This window comes from Achroia grisella, unplaced genomic scaffold (assembly GCF_030625045.1).
Source record: "Achroia grisella isolate CSIRO2021 unplaced genomic scaffold, CSIRO_AGI_Agris_v1 utg511, whole genome shotgun sequence".
Taxonomy (NCBI): domain Eukaryota; kingdom Metazoa; phylum Arthropoda; class Insecta; order Lepidoptera; family Pyralidae; genus Achroia; species Achroia grisella.
Genome location: NW_026712905.1, coordinates 2,014,294 through 2,033,419, shown reverse-complemented (window position 1 = coordinate 2,033,419; position 19,126 = coordinate 2,014,294). Strand labels below are relative to the sequence as shown.

General features: G+C 31.4%; 1 protein-coding gene across 2 annotated transcripts in view; it reads left to right on the top strand.

The window, feature by feature from the left end:
* The window catches only part of LOC131846461 (atrial natriuretic peptide receptor 1-like), a 140,925-nt gene that overhangs the window by 94,465 nt on the left and 27,334 nt on the right, over nt 1-19,126 (top strand). For both annotated transcript variants that reach the window (XM_059195774.1, XM_059195775.1), the window contains 3 exons: nt 697-895; nt 1,541-1,632; nt 17,805-17,943. In XM_059195774.1, coding sequence (XP_059051757.1) covers nt 697-895; nt 1,541-1,632; nt 17,805-17,943 — 430 coding nt within the window. The remainder of the gene's footprint in view (nt 1-696; nt 896-1,540; nt 1,633-17,804; nt 17,944-19,126) is intronic.

Below are 19,126 nucleotides of genomic sequence, written 5' to 3'. Positions count from 1 at the left end.
ATTTTAATAAAGATGTATACACTACACCTGTAAAACATATAAGGTTCATAAACTTGGAGTTATGTATGTAACATATTACGTTGCGACTTCTCAAGTGGATACCTAAATCTTGAAGTTTCTTATTCCATAAATACTGAATGTCTGCGTATATCTTGAGAGACGACAATTTGTCTTATTTTCTGTGTAAATTTTCGACATTCTAATAGTTATTTTTATGAAATTAGGGTGACAAACAAACACTTTGATAGTAAACGGTAACCTATATAGGTACATGAACAATATTACATACAGTCGGGAAGACAGAGTTATCCTTTGTGTTGTCATTTCAGAGAACTGAGTTGTCATGCGTGTACTTTGTAATTTTATACCCTTCAACCGAAATACAGTTTACAAAGTAAACCGCTTGGGGGTAGTTATAGGCAAGACTGAGGTGCCCATGTAAATTATTTTGTATAAAGACTAAATTGGTGAAAATTGTGTGTTGAAGACCTATATAAATAAATTAAGAAGTTTCTAATAGAGATATTTTGAGAAATTTTGGCATAGATGATAGAGTAGACATCATTATCATCCCCACCACCACAATCATCATTATCATCATCATCACCGTTACCATGATTATTATCATCGTTATGTTATCATATCTTTGTATCCTTAAGTTAGTTATATATATTTACAACCTCTATTATTCTTCAGGTTAAGGAGTTGGCGGCTACGAAATATAATTACACCTTCGGAAAGGGTGAAGTGGTATCCACTTTTGTGGGAGCCTTCTATGACGCTGTGCTCCTGTATGCATTAGCATTGAACGATACTCTAAGAGAATTGGACAGTACCTCAGGACCACTAGATGGAGCTGCAGTTATAAAAAACATGTGGAATAGAACGTTTCAAGGTTTGTCTTCAAAATTACTTAAATAAATTTTAAGTTAGGGTTGTCACTCGCTACTGCATAATGTGCTCATTAAATAAATTCTCTTTATTTCTTTCTTTCTTTCTTATTTTTTTTCTGTAAGTTGTGAAATATTGCATTTTATAATTAATTTAAAAACATTACTTAAATTAATGGATCTACAGTTTGCAGTATGGCTTAGATATGATTTCCTTATCAAAGAAATACATTTATAATGTAATATACATACATACATTTACATTATTCGCGACTGTTTGTTTTTTTTTTAATTTAAATAGAATTATAATACGTTCGTTCTCGTATGTAATATATATAATAAGATTTGATTTTTTGTATATATGCAATCTATTCATTGCAATTTAAAAAAATACTTGACGGACTTTAAAAATTCTTTCCCTATTGAAAGCTAAGTTTATAGTTCTATATATAGTAGCACTATTCCAAGCAAGCAGCGGAATATAACTAGTTATTATATAAAGTAGCGTTTTAAACCACTGATCTGCGAGGAGTTATTAGTTCAATACTTACTATTATTATATCTAATGTACAAGTATTGTGTACAAAATAATAAATTAGCTGTTATAAGTTTAAATATACAATTACTATTCTTATACATTTCATTTACAGGCATTACAGGCGAAGTCATAATTGACGGAAACGGAGATCGAGTCGCCTCATATTCGCTTCTCGACATGAATCCTGAAACAAGTAAATTTCAGGTCAGTGAACCACTATTGTGCTATACTGCTGCAATTGTATCGATTTTACAACAATGGAAAACAACCGACAGCTGCTTGAGATGAACGTTGTTGAATATTCTATGGTAGAGTAGATTGGTACTATCTACTCTACCATAGAATATCCAACAAATGCTACTCAGCCATGCTGTTTAAAATAAAACAATAAAATATGATAATTTAATACTGAAATTTGACACACACGTCGACGTTTTACACAAATTTGTGTAAAAAAGATATTATTGTAACATTCCTTTTGTAGTCTAAATTTGTAATTGCTTGACATCTGAAAAACTACTAACTTAAAACTATAACTTGAATAGAGTGTATTTTATACTATAACTAGCTTTTATCCGCCGCTTCCCTCGCATAACTTCATTACTGACTGCTAGATGACGCTGAAGTAGCAAAATGTTGATATATTATTATTTGTTTTTTTTATAATTTTCTTTTTAAATAAAAAGTATCCTATGTTCATTCTAATACCTCCAAGAACATGATTAAAAAGTTTCATGATGATCAGTTCAGTAGTTTTTGCGTGAAAGCGTAACAAACATTCCTACTTTCACATTTATAATATCAGTTACTGTACTCTTGTTAATTAATTTCATATTCTGTTAACTTTATAATGCTTTTATACGTAGTGATGTAAATTTTTTAAGAATTAGTCTATTGTTACTAGTGAAAGCTCGTCAGTGGCTTACTATGACTTTAGCCTTTGTTTTCCTTTAATAAATAAATAAAATAAAAATAAATATCAGTTAGGATGACAATAATATAAGTCGTGGAAGTCAAATACTGATACAGGAATTGTAAAGAAATATATTTAAGCCATCAGGCTGTTAATTCTTACACACATACCTCTAACTCTAATTTTATTTTTAGTTTCAAATTTATTAATCAAATTAATCTTTGGTTTTCTATTATAATTCAATAAATGTACTATCCTAATTAAGATCATAATCATAAGTCAAGTAAGTATCTAAAAATAAATGAGAATCATTGTAGTGATGGAAAAGCTTATTATAACGGTTTATACGTTATACTTATTTTCAAAAAAATTAAGCAATTTCTTATTTAAAACGTGTCGCAATAACATCATCTATAATAAAAGTTTACTTTTTTAAATGATGTAATAGAACCCAAAACAATGACTACTAGATACATATTTTATCTGTTTGCTGTGTGTTTAAGCGCGCTAGAAACAGCTCAAACGATTTGAGTGCTGTTTCCACTTCGTATGTGTATCACCAAAAATGTTGTGTTTATTCGGTGCCAATTGGAGTACAGACAAAAAAAATACGAAGTCACAACTCAGTGAGTTAATTAATAAAGCTGTAAATTACTAGTCTATAAATAAGCTGTAAATAACGCTTAGCCGTTATAAGCGTGTATCTACATATAATCGTATTGATAAAGGAACGTTTTTTAAGCGATTTTTTATTTAACCGCATATCTATAATTGGAACTACACTGGTAATGTCTTTTAAATTGAATTTTTTGTACAGTGACTTTGTACACTTTGGTTAGAAACTAAAGTTCAATGACATTAATACTATAGTAAAAAAAACATTCCATCATACCATTTTATTATAATACGTCTGACAACTGGACTTGTAACTATAATATGGTCGGTAGCATACTTTTTTTATTTGTTTTAACCTCTGGCCTTGGGATTATAAACTGTAGTTTTAAAACTGTTTTGATTACAATTATTCAGCATTTTTCATGTACATATTCAAGTAATATATGCCTATGCACGAAAAGTATCTGCAGATTCTGCCAAACTGAAGAGGAAACGCCGCTTCACATCCTATGTGGTTGTAGCCCACTCATGCATAAACGAAATATCTCCTTTGGAAAGTTTACACTCTTTCCCGAGGAGATAAAAACGATCGCTCCTAAGAATATCCTTCAATTCTTGTCCCTGACGGGTCTATTACGAGCACAATAGATCTATGTAGGTCGCAGTGCTACAGGTGCTACACATCTGACAATAGCCCAAAATAAAAATTAAAAAAAAAAAATACCCGTAGAACTTTATATTGCTGCTCCGCTCCTATTAGTCGTAGCGTGATGTTATATAGCCTAGTCTTTCTCAATGATTAAAAAATCGGCTGTCCAATGAATTTTTATTGAACTAGTAATCTATTAAAATTATCGGCGGCCTAAAATATAAATAATATTAAAATATATTGCCACACCTACTCCATTATATCCTGCTGAGAGAAATTGTAAATAACCTAACGACTCACCTTAGGGTAAGTGGTAACATGAACAGCTTTAAGGATATCATGTTATCATGTGATATCCGTAATACCACTCATACGTCACGTGATATCTGTAGTTACCATTCATGCGTCATGTGATATCCGTAATACCGCTCATGCGTTGCTATTAGAGAGGAGTAAGATATCACGCATCTTATCTTATAATTGCCACAGCCTAATCGCACCGTATAATTGAAATACAGCTTGCAATGCAAGCTACGTGGCGGCTGGAGTAGATGAGACTAAGATACCAATAGTGGCAATAGTTGTTCATGCACGGGATTTTCATTTAATGTTTGACATAGACACCTATATAAATATACATTGTAAGTAATATGGCTTTAAAAAAAAAGTAATTCAATTGAGTTTCTTGCCAGTTCTTCTCAATTGGATCTATATACCGAACTGGACGGTAGGGGAAAAAAATAATGATCTAAAAAAAGACGTTCATAAGCGGCTAAAATGTCCTACATGAATAAATTATTTCTGATATTGAATTTTTTTTAATTTTACCCACATAGACAATTTTTTACATTTTACCCCTAATTTTTTACAGTCCGCGTAACGAGTATTTTGTTATATTAATATACTTATTTTAAACTTACGCGTTTAGTACACAATATTAATACATGTAGTTAAACGGGTTGTTACTCCAGTCAGCTCGTGACGGCTACAGCGATATGACGAGAGAGGTAAATAATTTTATTTACCATAAAATTATTCATGTTAAAACCTGTTTAACTATATTAATAAGGAATACTTAACATGCCCACATTTTGTTAATTATATATACTTCAAATTAACATGGCACGTGCCCTGCCATGTAGGCAGATTACGATAGAGCCAGAGTCAATAGTCGTCTGTCGCATTATTTTGTTAATTATTAGTTTTTTAATGACTAGAGAGACAGTCAAAGTTACAAATGGACACACACATATTTTAGTCGGTCAGATTTGATTTTCTTACGAATAATAATTCAGGATAGAAAACCACTAGCTCTAAATATATAAACTTTCTAAATAATATGTTTAGTGCTATTTCGATTAGGTTAGGTTCATCCATATATTTGGATCTACTAGAAGAATCTTAATATTGTAATTAAAAACCAATAGTTTTTCATTCGCTTGGAGTGCGTGGTGATTAATTAGTTCTCATTAAGCGTTCATTGATATTCAATTCCAATGAATTATTCCGAACGCCTGATGTGAAACGGATATTTGCAAATTAAACAAATTTATTCATCAAATCGCAATTATGATTTCACCATCCAAAATAGCTAAGCTGTATGATAAATTACGTTATGATTTTCAGATTATAAATGAAGGCTTCTTGTAAAATATAAATTAAGACAGGGTGGGTGAGGTTTACCGTTATCTTTTAGATTAAATTATTTTCTTAACAATTGTATTTTTAATTCATCAGGAGTTAGTATTTTTAATTATGTAAAAAGTTCTCTGCGTTGTTTTTTTTTCTTATGGATGACAATGGAATGGTGCACCCGCCTGCGCTAACGGTTTACGTTGACGGGGCTCTAGTGGAGGATGATAAGAAGAACACGAGGTCAGGTCAGTTAGCTCATCGTGGTAAATTCGCCATGAAATTGTCACAATGGTTTCCAGGACGAACCATGTAGAGATCAAACTGACATGGTACATTGCTTATCAATCCAACTTAACAATCCCCTTCAACCCTCACCCGCGTGGTCACCTTAGGTCATATTTCGCCGGCAAACAACTTGCTTTATAGCTGTATTGCAGTTGAAGGTATTCGGCAGTGTAATTACATGATAAGAGGCGTGGCATCTAGATGATAACATCTAGAATATCACTGTTATACCGATGTCACTCTGTTAGACTTACAAAGAAGTGTTAGATCATCTGCAAAAAGAAAAATCGCTAGCTATGAAAGCTGACTGACTCTTTGAACAGTCACGGAACATACATTTTAGTCGACAGACCGACAGACAGAAAGTCAACTAAGTGTAAATGGGTCTTTAAACTAGAAAAACATTTACGTCCGATGGTCGCGGGTTCGATTCCTCGCACGGCACAAACATTTGTATTCATGAGTATGATTGTCTGTATCGGTCTGTTAGATTAGTAGCAAAAGGATTTAGTCAAGTAGTAGGAGTAGACTACGGTAAAATTTATTCACCAGTCGCTAGATTTTTATCAATAGGACTATTCTAACTACTAATATTATTACTCACGCTATAACGTCTTAATGTGATGTTCGTTGTGCTATATATGTATATAGGCACCGATTCTCTTGTCATCAGGTGGATCGTCAGCTTGTTTCCCATTACAAATAAAAAAATGTTCTGTACAGATGTCTGAAACATTTATTTTTAGTTAGAATTGCAGTATCTCGGAAGGCAGAGGATTTATTTCGTACTATAATAATCCTGTTGGAAACCTTTGAAACTACCCTGTACAACTTCATCGGATTAGTAATAAACAAGAGGAGAGAGATACTCTTTTATGACTTTCATTACAGCAGACTGTAGTGACAGAGTGAACTATAAAAAACAATAGATGTAATGAATACTTCTATTATAAAATTAATATAATATCAGTGAACCTCATTGTAGATTTAACAGGATTGTTTATATGTTCTTAGTTTAAGACCAGATAGATCAGTACATTCATTCATTTTGACATGATTCATTCATCATGACAGCTTCGGTGGTCTAGTGGTTTAGCACACCGCTTAACTATCCGATGGTCGTGGGTTCGATTCCTCGCACGGTATAAACATTTATATTCATGAGTATGATTGTTTGTATCGGTCTGGGTATTTCCTATGTATAATATGTATTTATTTACAAAAAAAAATGTATCCATGTATTTATATCAGTTGTCTAGTACCCATAACACTGCTATGGGTACACAACTCTGCTTAGCTTGGGACTAGATGGCGCTATGTGAATTGTGCTGAGATATTATTATATTATTATTATTATTCAGTAGCCGATATCGTTTAGGAATAATATAGCCGTAGATATAATAATGGTGGAATAGATACCTATTATATAATATATACTACCATATATTGTATTACATTTTATATATATCTATATATATATATATATATATAATGTTATTATACAAAATAACATATGGTTGTCCAGAGGCCTTTATATAACATAGTCTACTATGAAATTCTTCAGATATTAAGGATAAGAGAAGAGTAAAATAAGTAGTTTTCTGTCTCGTATTATATCGTATTGGAGTGCCGATGTATTCATAATCGAAATGTTGTACCACTATCTAAGATAGCAGTAATATTTTCGACATTTAAGAAACTCTTTCACTCGTTTCAGTTACCAATATCTTAAAGCTTCTATAATTGTATCGCATATCATAATAATGATATTCAGTATCGATTTCTCGACTTTGAACATCTTGAAGCATCACATTATCGAATCTCCACAGGGTCGATTTCGTCTAATATTAAATCCTGATAAGATATTTCTCGGCATTTTATGGTCACTCAAGCTCCCTTGTGGTACTCTATTCTTTTTATTACGGTTCACTACTAATACTCTATATCAGATTACTTTTATTTCTTTTTTTTTATTTGGAATGACAAACAAGCTGACCTGATGGTAAGTGGTAACCGTCGCCTATATACATTAACTGCACCACGGCTACATCCCCCTCCGATCGATCCCCCGTCCAATTCAAACGGGGATCGAAATTACCTGAGCTGAGGCTCGAACCGCTAGTGGTGCCCTCAGACTTAAGCGTCCCGTCAGGTTGGCCTTCAGCCGCTCCATAAGTCCTTCCGCGGGTTTGGAGTACCATCTGTACTCGCCCCCTAACGTCCGGTAAAGCTGAAGCTGAAGCTAAAGGCCAGCTGCGGCCAACAGCATTAGAGTAGTTCGAAAAAAAAAACGGCTACATCGTCATATGATGTTGCTTGTGTTCGCTGCTATAATCGTGTTGCAATTTCGGAGGATTAAGATGCCTTATATCCTGTCATATCACTGATATATTTCATGGCTTACAAAGTAAACTCTAACAATATTACTAACAAAGATGACTTATAGACGCTTTTGCACAAAGTCTACCTCGATACTACCTCGGTTTGTCAATAGTTTCTCTATTGTTTCTCGATAGTTTCTCGTTAGTAACCTAATATTGAGAGTAATGCAGATGTAGTCGGGACTCAACTTCATAGTATATGTGGGCTGGGTCCCCACCAACCGCTGTCCATCTTCATGAAGGAAGATTACTGGCCGAATGGAGTGGTATACCGCTGTTACCGTGGCAGATTACCGTAGTCAGTGCCATGATCACAGAGACAATGTTATTATATTGTCGTATTATTTTTAATATTTTCTATATACATGTTACAATAGTCTTTAAGATATGTCTAATGTGAGCCAATATTGTTAGAATATTTGGTTAGAAATAAATATATTAATATTATCTTTTCCGCTATAATGTACATTGCTTATAATTTAGAAATTTAAAACCAGGAGTGTTTTCCTCTTAAATAGGACACGGAATGGACAAAGAAAAGTTTAGAAACAAAACAAATGTTGCTAATTGTATAACGAGGCGTTTCATTAGCAACACAAAGAGATTTCATTAGTTAAAAGGCCTTAAACGTGTCCCTAACACAAAGGGGAGTTTTGCAAATGAAAACTATAATTACGGGTCGCATTATAATTATATTTCAATGACGTTATTAATATGAGAGATTTTATTTCGTACTGTGAGAGTGGAAATTAAACTTATGTCGTTTTGTTGTTTAGCGGCAATCGCTGTCTCGTTCCGCTTTATTGTTGAAGTAATGTGTGCCCACTCAGCTTAATTGACTAATATTATAAAAAGCAAGTATTAGATTATATTATGTTTATTTATAATAAAAATATTCTTAATTAAGCGCTTTTAATTACTCAATTTATTTAATCTACTATTACTCTACTACTACTACTACTACTCGGAAAGCTGTATGAGCCTAAAAACTAGAGTGTTGCTCTTTTAAACAAATATTATCAACTTTATATTTTAAGGATTTTATAGTCAGCTATCATTGTTCTCAATAATATACATATTTATAGGGAGCCTGGTGACCCGTTGTAATACCCCTCATCCATCTGAACATTTTAGTGAAATTGACACTCGATCTCATAGAGACTCTAAATATTATACTTGACCGATTGTATAAACTGTTTTACCTATTTGGAACCTGATAAACATTCCAAGATTGTTTTTATTGATATTTATGCTACCCAAACGAAAAGTCACCTTTCAGGTGTTATCATCTGCCCTACCTAATCTAACTAAAAGTTGACTATATATTTAGGTGGCATAAATATAGAAAAATCCTGGAACTTGTTTAATCTAATCTACTATTTTTATGTAACTAAAATAGCAACCAAGCTAATGAGCTTGACTACTGCGATCTCATGCCTCCTATAATTTCACTATTGTATCTTACCCTTTAACCGAAATGTAGCTTCCAAAGCAACCTGCTTAATTACCGGCAGTAATAGGTGAGACAGAGGTTATATCGCAGACAACTCTGTACAAAGACTATTCAGTAAATTTATATGTCTGCAGTGGTGAAACAATTTATCTATCTATTCAAAATTTTGAATGAAATAAATATTTACAATAACGAATAGACGCTATATTTATAATACAACCTTTCATTTCTGATTATCTTTATGTCTGCGCCGGTATAACAATAATCTTACATTTAAATCTAGTCAGAAATAATTGCGTTCATTTCGTGCCATTGGCCGCAGGCTGTGTATTAGTTTCAGGGTATATTGTATTTTATTGTATATAATTAGTGAATTATACACAATACAGTCTGCATGTTGTGAGTAATTAATGGAACTTTGAAGTTCAAAGTAGTCAACAAACTTGAAACCTCACGCACAAATCTCCACAGTTAAAACTGTGATGTATCTTGGGATAAATCTTTAGAATAGCGTAGTTTAGGAACAAGAATTATTATATCGTACTATACTACCGTATAGTAGGATTAGAATCTACCGTATAGTAGGAGTTTCACTTTTGTCGAAATATATCGTGGGGATTATCTTATTTGTTTGTTTATTTCCCTTATTGATAAGTATTTGAGCTGTCTATAAACATCTTTTGTGTTGAACTGTACCACCCCATATATTTAGATCAATTTTCTCAATAGAAATAAAAGTGAGAAGAAATATATATATATGTACATTTTTCGATCGCATAAAACTTGTCTTCTGGTATTCAGGTTTATATAGGTATATCTGATTTGAAATTTATAATAAATATTCAATTTTACAGTATAGTCCGAATTTTTTTTTTGTTATTACGAAAATTATAATAGTATTGATAGTGTATTTTTCTGAAAAGTAGTGTCTTTCAGAAAAATACAATTAAACAATAAAAAATTTAATATTATATTTCTTTAAACGTTTCTTATTTATAAAAAAATAAACTGTAAATGTAATATATAATATTAAAATATAATTAGCGAAGTACAAAATATACGAATATATGTAATACCCTATTGTTAAATTGATATTCCTCCGAGGAAAGTGATTTGAAATGTGGGTTAGAGATAAATGTTCCTTGAAAATGTAATATTCCCAAAAGTTTTGAACTGAAACAATCGTTGAAAAAGTTTCCCATACTGATTTCAGTCTTGGTATTGGACTTGAGAAGTTGCTTCTTATCTCATTCACCGTTGTGAGTTCGAATAATCGATACAATCGAGTAGAATTCCGTTTCGATTTTGGTACTCATGGGTATCGAACTTATTACAACTTATTAGCTTCCAACGTAATACTTTCTCTAGTTTATTATTTTTCCGATTAGATGATATATAAATTATTATTAGATATAGGATTAGAAGCAAATAGAAAAATATTAATTCAGCTTTTCGAATGGGAACTTATTAAATATATAGGTATATAAATTTCGAGTCAAGTTTTTTGTCCGCGATGGAATCCTAAACCAATATCATATGTACCATGGAGTATTGTGTATCTATGGAAATATTGTAAAGAATAGATGTGATTATTTATGTCTAGGTTTGTTTTTTAGATAATTGTTAGCCTGAGTCCATTCTCGTGATAAAATCTTAATGTCGAATTTCATTAAGATCCGTTCATCCTTGTCGGTCGTGAAAAAGTAACAGTTAGAAATACAGATAAACATCCGCTGTTATAATGAAAAGCATCAATATATAGGGTAAGCTACCCTAAACTGGTTATATTGGTCCTTTAATACACAACAGAATCCGGAAACTGTGCGACAGAACCAAAAATCAAATAAAAGATGTTGTGTATCAGATCAGTCAGATCAGATCAGTTGTGTTAAGATATAAAAATTGTATAAAATGATACTTTGTCCAATTTTATGTCATTCATTTTATCTTTGGGTCAGAAAAATATAATACAAAAGGAAATAAGGAAACCCTAACTTTCCCTTTACTTGGATATCAAGAATGATAATCGCATATATTTTTTCGTATTGGATCACTTAAATCGAGATGGCCAATGTTTATTTCACCCAAACTCTGATCTCGATTCTACGCAGACATTTGAACGGGAAAATTTTATCGGCCGGCATTTTATTTATCCCTAGTTAATATTTGATATACCCAAGTAAAACTGTATTTTTCACGTGAAAGAAAATTATTCTTAACTTGTGATTTTAAATTTCGATTAGTTACGAGATGTTTTGGCAAATCTCAATAGATTTTGATTATGCTTTTGTCATTGATTGTTTGTTAGTAGTTTCTTTTTTTGTTAATTTATTCGCAAAGAGAATAATAAAAATCGATATATAAAAAAAGTTATGCTGGATCTAGGCTTCGTATCCATATACCTTTTATATATGAATACGAAGCCTTAAAGAAAAATAAATTAAATAAAAAGAAAAATAAAGAAGAATAAATTATTTTATATTCTATTCTATTCTGATAAATTGTTTCCAAGATTAATGCGCACAAAAATCTTAATAATCATTATTTTGCGTTCTACTATGTTTATAAAATGCACCAATAATATTTTATATCATATTCCTTTTATATACAGACAGCGATTGGATACATTTTCATATTATGTATATATATTAATAAATAGAGATATAGATATACCAACATATATACATAGAAATTGAGAACTTCCTATTTAAAGTCGGTAGAAAAGAGCGGAAAAAGGCAACTGTACATTTTTAAAGCACCAATCCGTTTAATGTACATTAAGCACAAAGTTGGACTCAACGCTGCATTGAGTTACTATAGCAAATAACCCTCTTTCCTCCCCATATATAGGTATACAATACGCAAACGGACAATATAACTATTGTAAACTAAATAGCTTTATGCATAAAGGATTTATTTGCGATCGGCGTTCAATAGAGATTATGCAACTATGTTTATGGACAATTCTATACTAAATGTCAAATCATTTTTGAAATTATTTGTATTTGTAATACGTAGAAAAAAGGTTTTTATATATTTAGAAAAAAGGTATGTCTAGGTTATAGAGCTGTATAAGAAAGATAAATTTATGTATAGTTATTATATAGACATCGAGTAAATTTGAGTAAATTAAAACATAATAAAGCGTATATAGTTTATTATTATTTGATTACGCTGTGAGATATACAAAAAGAATATGTAATATTTTTTATAAGAAACAAAACAATAAAGTCTGAGATATAGATCTGTTTAAGAAGTAGGTACAGAATAAAAATATAATGTATGGTAAATACATTTCGAGTATAATAGACAAAGTCAAAACGAAGTAAAGCATATATATGATATATTCATTTCTGTTACTTGATGACGTTGTGAGATGTACAAAAAAGATGTATATAGCGGTCGACGTTTATTATAAAAATATTTGTTTTATTTTAAATCTATTTAAAATAAACTACTTAAAATTTGAAATATTATAATATTTTTTAAGTTTTTCAAATCGTTCATAAATTGAGGACTTTCTAGTCCGTATGGAAGATTTGGTCATGTGCCTTTGTCTTTCTGTTGTAGATAAAATATATTTTACTTGGAAGTCTCTTTAAAATGGCGGAAAATAGAAAATGTTTTTTTAAATAAATTCGTATAATATTCAAAGACCGCCTTTCCGTTGCATTCAATAATTGCTTTAACCGACCCTATTTCCTCCAAATATGTAGAATAAACAAACCAACAATGACTGTTGTAAACTAAATCGCTTTAGACATGGATTGAATGGATTTCCTTGCGATAATCCTTCAGACTTCAATCTGGCTTATGGGAAGATATGGCTTATAAGAATTTACGAACGATTCTATATATACATAAATTTATTTTTACACAATGTAGTGTGTTCATAGTGTTATATACATCAGTACTAAATACTTTCAGTAGTTCCGAATAGTCCATTTTTATGATAAGTTGTTATTCCTTACATAAGAAATAATTAACTCCTCATACAAACTTCCATCCCCTTAAGTTTTATATCCACAAAAAAAATATACTATGTTTTTCTTGAGGGTTCAACCAATCTCTATAACAAATTATATAAAATTCGATGTAAAAATAATCAAGATGTCTTTATTCATGTAGTACTATTACAGGCTCATATGATATGTCAAATCTACCGTCACTTCGGAGTGCTCAAGCTAAGAAGAACTAACAAGAAACGGCTCTTATTATTTTCAAATATAATTCATTTTTAAATTAAATTACGAAGAATGTCCAGCATATACTATTGCATTTTTGTCAATAGGAAGTAATTTAATCATTATTATCATGCAAAGGTGATGTAGAGATAGATAAACCTATTTCGTAGTTAGTTCCTATTCCCGTATACTTGTGTGGAATACAGGCCACTTATTTGTCTATAACCTATTTTATATGCTTAATATTTCTAAATTGTCACTGCTGTATATTGCTCCTTTCGATTTCCCTTCCTGGCCCTAGTTAGTAGTGTTTCTTTATAATATACTCTTATAATATACAATATATGTATATCCTACAATACAATTGGTTTCCTTTATCGCCTACAACTTGTATAAAAAAATATGAGTAGTAAATAAATAATTATTAGTTGGAAATATTAAATGTTTAAATTTACTTGAACTCACTATAAACTTTAATGACCAGCGCCTAATAAAAACATTATTCAGTATTTTATTACAAAACAAACCTCTCTAAAATTTTATTGCAGTCCACATTAAATTTTACAATAACATCCTAAGTTATATTTTGAAAGAGCCTTTTATATTGCTGGAATGATAAAAATTCTAACGACTCACAGTGGCAATAGTCAGCTCTTTACATGAACAGTATCATAGATAGCCTCAGTGATCACGGGTTCGATTTCTCGCACGGTACAAAAATTTGTATTCATGAATATGATTGTTTGTATCGGTCTGGGTGTTTTCTATATATATGTATGTAAGTATAAGGCAGCTTCTAAATCTTCTAAAGCACCGAAACCTTTAAATATTATTCTCCTTCTCCTTCTTATTATTATTTGTTAAATTTCATAACGGTTTAAGCCCTTAAACCCTAATAAACAAACTAATAATAATAATCATCAAACGCCGTAAACTGCTATACCTGTGTCACATAATGCGGAATGAAAAATACAATCTTCTGCAATTAATAATACAAGGAAAAATCCAGGGTTGCCGAAGACCAGGCAGACGCCGTCCTTGCTGGTTAAATAACCTCAGGCGGTGGTTTGGGTTGAGCACCAGGTCCCTTTTCAGGACCGCCGCTGACAAAGTAAAGATCGCCATAATGATCGCCAAACTCCGAAGGAGTATGGCGATCATTATGGCGATGGCGATATAACTAGGAGATGGCACCTAAAGAAGAATAATAATAATAATAATAATAATAATAATAATTTATATTTTGCATCCGATATTTACAATTTAAATAGTTTCCTGGTACCTAAACTAAGTAGAAACTTGAATTTTAGGTACCAGTTTCCTCCTCTTACAATTCACAATGGTTGGAATTACAATTTATAAAATGACAATTAAATAAGGTATTATTTACTTGCAAAGTGTATGTGTATGTGTGTGTGTGTGTGTAAACTCGCTTAAGCATTTATAATATTAGTTAGGATCACAATTCTGAAGTATGTAAACTTATTTAAATATTAGGCGACGTCTGAAAGCATTTTCACGCTACAATGTATCCTTTTAAACAAAACGTAAAAGCAAACAGCACGCCCTCACGGCACTTCCAAATCACGTCGCAAAACAAATATTAATCTTTCACTTTGTAACAACGAATTCACACGGACGATTTTCTATATCACTCAAATTACATATAATAATGTTCACATTTCTCCATACGAGTTAGATGAATACCAATCTATATTCTAAACTGGAACAGTTTCTAATTTCAAATAGAAATAGAAATAATCTTTATTCAAATAAACTCATTACAAGCACTTTTAAATAGTCATATTTTGATTCTAATGATTCAGAATGAGTGATTCGGAATGCAGATTCATCACAAGAAGAATGGGTAAGAAACTTATGTGTTGCTCTTTTGAATAGATATTTTTTTTATATAATAATTACAGTATAACAAGTAAGAGGCATGCGATAAAACAAGTATCCAAATACAAATCTAACAACTATTACAAAATAAATGTAACACATGAGAATCAAATTCTAGAATCTTATTATCATCTATACGTATTATAAAATCCGTAATAAAATGAATAAATCTGCCCTGTCTGTCCTGTCTGCTATGATAATATTAAAAATTAGAAAACAGAATTTGACGCAGCATTTTTACATCGTCTGAGTGATTTTCTTACCACTGTCAGTTATAATTTCAAAAGTATAAAACTTTCACTCAAAAGTTATAAAAATATGCTTTTACATTTGGGCTACATTTGGCATAAATAAATCTGAGAAAAATAGAGTTAATAATAAAAACAGATTAAATTATATTGTATTTTATAAATCATCTGTTTTATTTTTATAAAATTGATAATTAGTGTTTTATAAATGGTTTATTTATAGTTATCGTTTATTATTATTACCGCCAATAATAAAAATAATGTAAAAATAAAAAAGATAGTCTACGAATGTACAGGTGCACAAAATATTTTAAGGGGAGTGTGCCCACGATGTAAAATTACCATGTAGGTATTCTCAATACTCTTCCGGGCTGCGATGATGATGATGATGATGATTCTCAATATTCGTTCTATCTCTATTCACATCTTGCATCTCCCCTCACCGAGGCGTGATAGCAATGTTTTTGCCGTAAATATTTACGTTCCCCTCTACTTTGCTTACTCCATTATTACAGTACATATTAAAGTTTTTTTTGTATATTCTGAATTTTTTTTTACTTCATAATTCCAATATCTTTATTTTTTCAAATGTTTATACAGTCTTGGATTTTTCATACGAATGAGTTAACGATAAGATTTTTTGTTCTGGTGAAAATCGATTTAAGTTAGTCGTAATTCTAAAGAAAATATTGTTCTCATTTAAACAAAATCTGACTAATGTGCAACGTTGATATTAGTTGCCTTAGCCTGTAGACAAAATTTCATTGAGTTTAGTTAGTTAACATACTAATATTAAAACCGAAAGTTTGTAAGTATGGATGAAAAGATGGAGGGATTTTTGATACTCTTACACGCAAAAACTACTCAACGGATGAAACTTTACAGTAATATAGTTTATACATCATTACATAGTATAAAATAATGTCGCTGTCGCTGTCTGTCCGTCCCTATGTATACTTAAATCTTTAAATCTACGCAACGCATTTTAAAGCGGTTTTTTTAAATAGATAGAGTGATTCTAGAGGAAGGTTTATATTAATAATACATGTGCATATACCGTGCGAAGCCGGGGCGAGTAGCTAGTCAGCTAATATAGGCTACAAATTTTATGCAGGTGAAACCGCGGGCACAATTCATTTTTATAATAGCATTTTTTTATAGATAGGGGTAAGGGACTCAGGGTTCTTGTAGTCGCCTGTTTGTAGTTGCCCTAAGCGACACTGATTTGTACACAATATCTACACACGACGCCATGTTCGGGAATCATTTTTAGCTGCAAATACCTAGCAGCTGACACGGACACTGGTTGTTCTGAATGTTTCGAAACGTGTTTCTCCGTGTTAATTAATATTCCCCCGGCTTGTATTTTATTGCGAACAAAAACAATTCAATTCGGATTTCTTTATTTACATTCGAAAAGTAAACAATAGGAAAAAGCGGAAGTGGGAAAAGTAGGTTTTCAATTCGTTTCTTTGTTATCAGTCACTTTATTGTTATATTAATCTGATTTTCTTCATTACTGTAATATGTTACTTCTCTTGCCAATATATTTTTTTGACTATTTTTTTAAAATTTAACTTATCATAATACAACAGTAGTTTGCAAAGTAGCCTTGTCAGTAGATATACGTAGATGAGATGCAGGTTTGCATTAGTATGGATACTAATGATTTTGCATAAGGCCTCTATCATTTATATAATGTTTCTCAGCAATCACAGAAGTATAGCTAATGATGTTAGTATGGATAGCGAGATTAGTAGCACTAATAGAACTAGTGGATCTAGTAGGATTAGGAGTACTAATAGTAGCAGTAAAAGACTACTACATAAGGCTATTATAACAAATAGGATAGATTGGACTAATAAGACTAGGATGACTAGTAGCACTTGACGTCTAGATTACGAAAATTAGTTTTCCATTATAAATGCAAAATTCTGCTCGAAGTCTTAACTGAACAGATGTAAATTGTTGCGGAAAAGAACTTATTATCTACTTTTTATTCTGATCGAGCGAGATATTACAGTTACGTGGATGCATTCCACATTATAGATAAAATAAACAAAATAGCTTGTCTGCAATATTATCCTAATCGATATTGTTTCCCCTAACAGGTGGTAGCGACGTATGTAGCCGCAAATTCATCCCTTCAGTTCATACCGGACAGGCCGATACACTGGGCTGGAGGGCGACTCACCCCACCGCCTGATACTCCAGAGTGTGGGTTTGACGGCTCCTTATGTCCCGACAACTGTAAGTGTTCATTATACATTTTTAAAATCGTATTTGTATAAGAGAAAATGGTTTTCAGGCGTCTGAATTTAGTATTCGTTGTTTGAATCTGATAGTCTGAATAGTAATAATACAATTGTATACCACGATAGATTTTGTACATGTATATTTTGTATATGTACAAAATTTTTGGACGTTTTTTTGCAATTTGTTCTGCGTTTAATCTCATCATTGAATCAAAATACGTATACCAAAGCACACTGCGAATCTTTTGATTATTTTAACTATAGATACCTTCCATACAGTAAGCCTTGAGTTTGTTTACCAATTCTAGTCATAAAAGTAACTTTGTACCGACTTACAAGCATTTATTATTGAACGGCACAATTGATAAAAATAAATATACAAACGATACAAAATAGGGGGATGTTTCTTTAAATCTTTGCTAAGTGATAACGTGACATATTGTTCCTTTCGAAGATTACTCGTATATACCGTATATATGTGTATAGTATGACGAATGTATTTGCCAATATATAGACTGAATTTTAGATTTAACAAGAGCGATTGTATTGAATTCACATTAATATTAAAACATAACACAAACACTAAATTTTAAGTTTTATTAGAAGCTTTCCATAATATATTGGAGAAAAGTGAACCCAAGTCTTAAATAGACTATTTGGCTTTGGTCTGCCAGTTTAACACAGCACTTTACTTCCGATCGTAACCGGTTGGATTCTTCACACGGTACATTTTTATTTACGAGTATATTGATTGTATTGAAGTAGGTGTTTTCTATGTACGTTATTTGTATTTGCAGTATGTATTATTTTTTTCATTTTCAGATGTATTATTATATTATTATTATTATATGTATAACAAACACTCCGGTTATTAAACACACATAAACCGTATAAAACCGAGTGATGGTGATAGGTCAACTCCCTGACACCTAACGAAATTGCTATGGATTTACCTACTGAACATACCTTAAAAAAGATTTTCAATTAATTTTGTTTCTTTACTCTCTAAATTGATTTTGATTATTTTTTTTTAGTACAATAGCTAATGATTTTATCGACACGGAGGTTTAACGTCATTATTTTATTCGCGGGTACCGGCTACTCGATTTTGTACTATAAAGCTACCCAAACCCTTGTGCAATGATGAATTGATACGCGGCCAGCATAATGATGGAAGG